This window comes from Branchiostoma floridae, unplaced genomic scaffold, assembly GCF_000003815.2.
Source record: "Branchiostoma floridae strain S238N-H82 unplaced genomic scaffold, Bfl_VNyyK Sc7u5tJ_1593, whole genome shotgun sequence".
NCBI lineage: Eukaryota > Metazoa > Chordata > Leptocardii > Amphioxiformes > Branchiostomatidae > Branchiostoma > Branchiostoma floridae.
Window position 1 is genome coordinate 384,743 of NW_023365785.1, and position 4,959 is coordinate 389,701.

At 51.9% G+C, this 4,959-nt stretch overlaps 1 protein-coding gene across 1 annotated transcript; it reads right to left on the reverse strand.

Moving 5' to 3' along the window:
• Positions 1 to 812: 812 nt before the first annotated feature.
• LOC118408486 lies at positions 813 to 3,939 on the reverse strand. Its single transcript, XM_035809303.1, has 2 exons — positions 2,380 to 3,939; positions 813 to 1,946 (listed from the first exon to the last, which is right to left on the reverse strand). Exons 1-2 carry the CDS (start codon positions 3,766 to 3,768, stop codon positions 1,632 to 1,634), a joined length of 1,704 nt encoding a protein of 567 aa, XP_035665196.1. The 5' UTR covers positions 3,769 to 3,939; the 3' UTR covers positions 813 to 1,631.
• Positions 3,940 to 4,959: the final 1,020 nt, after the last annotated feature.

Genomic DNA, 4,959 nt, shown 5'->3' on the forward strand with positions numbered 1-4,959 from the left:
AGCTATCTGAAAACGGATTGCAGCGTTCAACTCCCCACCACGAGACCTTTTCAATGATACCATAGTTTGCCTATTTCGGGCACTTTTCAAAAATCTACATTTCTGGTCGCGGTTAGGGGGACTTAGCTAATAACGGAAATAACTCGACAACAAAAAGAGCTATCTATAACATTGCAGCGTTCAACTCCCCACCACCAGACCTTTCCAATGATACCATAGTTTGCCTATTTCGGGCATTTTTCAAAAATCTACATTTCTGGTCGCGGTTAGGGGGACTTAGCTAATAACGGTAATAACTCGACAACAAAAAGAGCTATCTGAAAACGGATTGCAGCGTTCAACTCCCCACCACGAGACCTTTCCAATGATACCATAGTTTGCCTATTTCGGGCACTTTTCAAAAATCTACATTTCTGGTCGCGGTTAGGGGGACTTAGCTAATAACGGAAATAACTCGACAACAAAAAGAGCTATCTGAAAACGGATTGCAGCGTTCAACTCCCCACCACGAGACCTTTCCAATGATACCATAGTTTGCCTATTTCGGGCACTTTTCAAAAATCTACATTTCTGGTCGCGGTTAGGGGGACTTAGCTAATAACGGAAATAACTCGACAACAAAAAGAGCTATCTGAAAACGGATTGCAGCGTTCAACTCCCCACCACGAGACCTTTCCAATGATACCATAGTTTGCCTATTTCGGGCACTTTTCAAGTCTTGAACTGAACAGTACTCAACGCTACATCTAGCAACTTAATGTGGAACATGGGTACAAGCTTTGCGTACACGAGAGTGTGCTGTTACAGTGGTGGATAGCGTGTAGATCGGATACGTCTAATCATCTTAGTACATAGCTCCAAACGTTTCCGTAGTGGTACTTTTAGATACAGTAGGTAGGCTTGTGAGCGCCAATCGCCCTGAATCTTAATCAATTCTACCGGGACCCCGGAGCGAAAGGCGAACGTGGCCCCGCCCCGGCGACCGCTATGTAAAGAATACAACTGTGGGTTCAGACCCGCCTGAACTAACACACGTTTGAATGCGTTATCAAATACTGATTGCGACAATGGCACTACACGAGAAGAATAGCGAACTGTAAACACAGCGAGACCACTGTAATTAGCATTTAACCGTAGTATGTTTCGAAATGCCGCTACCGGACATAGCGGGGAATTGGGAATAGCTAAGACTGGAATTGACAACACACGTTCGGCGCACTGTAAGGTTTTGGACCAGCGAATACGCACTAACAGAGAATCCCTATAAAGTGTGAAGTCGTGAATCGTACATTGTTTGGAAGGATCGAACTTGCCTTTCGGTAGGAAATTGGATTTCCTTTGAAACGTGAAAAAACTGAGAAGAATCAGGGTCCACATCGTGGCGTGAAACGGGTCCATAAGATCTAAATGTTCATATATACGAAGCAGTATGTCCGGCGTGAATGGCGCGACCTGTCTCGGTGTGTGGCACAGACGCCTCTGGAGTCCTCTTTTTAACAGCGCAATGTCTGTAGACAGGAAAGCGTCCACGGTGTAGCCGAAGAGTACATGCAGCGTTTTAAGTCCACCCAGATAGTTCGCGATCGACGCGGGGGCCTTGAAGGAGCGGGCAAGAAACTCCGCGAACGTTTCTAGCGTATCCACCGTGGCTGGGAACGGAGAAATCCAATAGAAGAAACAGAAGAGAAGGTACGTCCGGAGAATTGTCCGCAGATTAGACCACGTTCCTTCGGCAAACGCTGCCCATTTAGTCCGACTGGCTTGACCGCGAAGGCGTCGGAGATCTCGGCGATGATCAATGTCTCGGGTACGATGCGCGTCACCTCGTAATCCGTGGTCGCGAGGCCGTCGCGGGGCCTTTGGCAGCTTCGTGTTCTGTCCGCGGAGACGACGCAGGTCTCGACGGTGTCGATATACGTGTACCGGAAGACGTCGCGAATATCGCCCTGCGATACAAAGGAACAAGAGAACAACGTTGAGACAACGGGAAGGGTCAAGATTATAACTGACAGTCAAGCTCGAAATCATCGCGGGAGATCGGAATTTCCACCGTGTTTACATCACGCGTCAACAACTCAAACTGCTGGCGATGTGTGTCCGAGAGATGCCAGCGCGACAGGTGGTCAGGAATACGGTTGTCTGTGCCCGCGATGTGTGAAGCGCGTAGCTCAAACCTGTGAACGGCAGCTAGGAACCACAGCTCTCGGGAACACTGCAGTAAGTCCGAATCACGCGAGCGACCGGAGTTCAGAACGTGTACACACGAGATATTATCACAGTATACTAACACGGTCAAACCGGCCCAACGATGGCCCCATTTACGGGCCGCCACAACTATTGTCAACATCTCCAAGACATGAATCTTGCGGGCACACTTACGAAGCACGAAGTCAGGGAACATGGCATGGAAGAACTGACCATTGGAATAGCGCCACAACCCGAGGAGCACGCGTCTGTTGCGACGATGTCGTCCGGTGCGGTGTAGACGGTAGACGCGATCAGCGAGACCCCGTTGAACTCGTGGAGGAAGCGGCGCCACCACTCCAAGTCCCGCCGAAAATCGCGAGATAATCGACATCGGTGGTGATTACAACGGAGTTTACGTAAGGACTCTAACAGACGTGAGACAAACAGCCGGCCGGGGGGGACACACGCAGAAACGAAGACAAGCTTGCCGACGAGGGACTGTAATTCACGTTTGGTTGCCTTCCTCTTCATTAGCCACTGCGCTACCAAGTTAGAGATTTCTTCAAGACGAAAAGACGGAACCCGGCGGACCATCTCAACGGTGTCAAATTCTATCCCGAGCCATGTCATGCAAGTTGAGGGTGGGATAGCCTTCTCAGGCGCCTCCTCGAGTCCTAATACGTTTATTGTTCTTTGTAAGCTGGCAAACGCCGCGGGAGCCAGAGGTGCGATCTCGGCGCCACCAAAGTCGTCGATATAATTTGTCACCGAATAACCTTTTTCACGCTCAATAAAAGTGATCGCGGACGTGGTTGACTGGCACATTACTGACGCAGACCGCAGACCAAAACAAACACGGGTGTCAATATACCAATTGTCTCGCCAACGATAACATAAATACCGATAATCCGCGGGATCCACAGGGAGTTGTCTATATGCCCTGCGCAGGTCAGTCTTAAACAACAAACAGCCTCGGCCCTTGTCTAAGATCATCTCAGTCATTGTATCTACGGATGGATACACTAAACTAATTGGTTCGCCCAAAAAAGTGTTCTTGGGAATGGCGTCATTCACAGACTGCCCAGACGGGTAACTCAAATCCACAACGACGCGACGCGTGTCACTGTCACGTTTTGCTACCGTCTGCAGGGGTGCCGGGAAGACTGGAAACGGGAATGGGTTCGCACGAAATGGGCCACACATGGCGCCGTAGCGGAGTTCTTTGTCGATAAACAAGTCCACGTCTGCTTGGTAATCCAAAGCCGATCGGTGATTAGAATGATGCACATTTTGTGGGAAATTGTAATTTTCAGGATGAATGTTGATCGGCCAGCCGAATTCGAGAAAGTCGGGTAGTGAAGTGTTGGAGTAATTAGCTAACAAAGCCCGCCAGACCGGGATATTGAGTGACGTCTTGACCGGAATTCGCGCGCCGATATAATTAGGAACACCGGTCTGGGCCACAGCGGTATAGAGTTCAATAATGTCCTCCCCCGGTGCCAGTGGCACCCGGCTGTGAAGAGAAACCGGCGGCTCGCCTTGTGTTGTCACCAGGGGGCTGACGAAAGGATCTCGGGCCATGTCGGCACTCAGTCTTGGGATGTTCCTCTTCCACGCGTCGGACTAAAAGACACATGCAACAGATATGCTTAACCTGTCCCCAGCGCGGGTCCCAGTGTTCCGGCCCCTGCTGACAGTTCCCGTGCTGGTACGCCTCGCACCAGCGTGGCCTGTTGGGGTCCCTAGCAGCCGAGCGCGCTTGAGCCCGTGGCGCGGCGGGAGGGTGGGATACACCCGCCTGGGCGCGGTAGGACCGCTCCCTGGTATTGTCTATAGTCTCCTTAGAACTAGACCAGGAGATCGTGCCATTCTCCATAGCATACAACACAGAAGCATGTGTCTCCCTCACAATGCCCCAATCGTAATAAGCGGCATCAAACATTAGATCCGATAAGTGTTCGAGTCTGATCCGGACAGACCGCTTGACGTGTTTTTTCTCCAAGAGATTTTTGACGAAGCCGTGCACAAACATGGATGTTGATAGATCGTCATACGTCACACACCCATCGCCCCCCTTGCCCTTGCCAGGGAAGTGGACATGGTGGTGGGGCCACTCGATTTTTACCCGACTAGACGCGGAATCGTTAATGGTCTTGGTGCGACCGCTTTTCTTACCTCGGCGGCGGCGGCGTGGAGAAGATGAAGACCTTGAGTCCGAGCTGTACCGTCGACGGGCTGACCGGTGTCGGCGTCTGTGGCCTTTGTGATCGTTGCTGCGACGGCGTCGGGAGCGGGAGCCGTCCGTTGACCGGGACCGGGACGTGGAGGATCTCGTTGTTGAGTCGGAGGAAGAACGCTTCCGTGACGAGACCGGTCGTTTCCCGAGAAGGTCGTCGATGTTTTTCAGGCGACGGCGTGAGCGGGCAGCGTCTGGAGACCGCGAGCGGGATGGGGACTGGCTTGTGTCCTTTCTGTCCTTCCGGCGAGAGGAGGAACGCTTCCTCGGTTTCTTACCGAAGATTTCATCCAGGGTTTTATAGACCCTGTCAGCAAGGTCGTCGTCTTCCCGCAAGTCCCTCGCGGTGGGGACCCGTTCCTCTTCGCTGGCTTCCGACCAGAGTCCTTTGGCCAGCTCCTTGGCCTTGCTGTCTCTCTTCAGCTTTTTCAGGGACCGGCGGACCCTCTCCTCAATGCTGTCCGAGTTGTTGTCTGAGCCCGGCGGAGAAGCCCGCCGTACACTTGCTGGACTGAGCTGATACTCACCAATAGACT

Bases quoted from the DNA above. Each gene is read 5' to 3' on its own strand.
- LOC118408486 (XM_035809303.1), bottom strand. From the start codon at position 3,768: ATGGCCCGAGATCCTTTCGTCAGCCCCCTGGTGACAACACAAGGCGAG. The intron at 1,947-2,379 runs GTAAGTGTGCCC...TTTGTATCGCAG, and splicing joins GTTCCCTGACTTCGTGCTTC to GGCGATATTCGCGACGTCTT.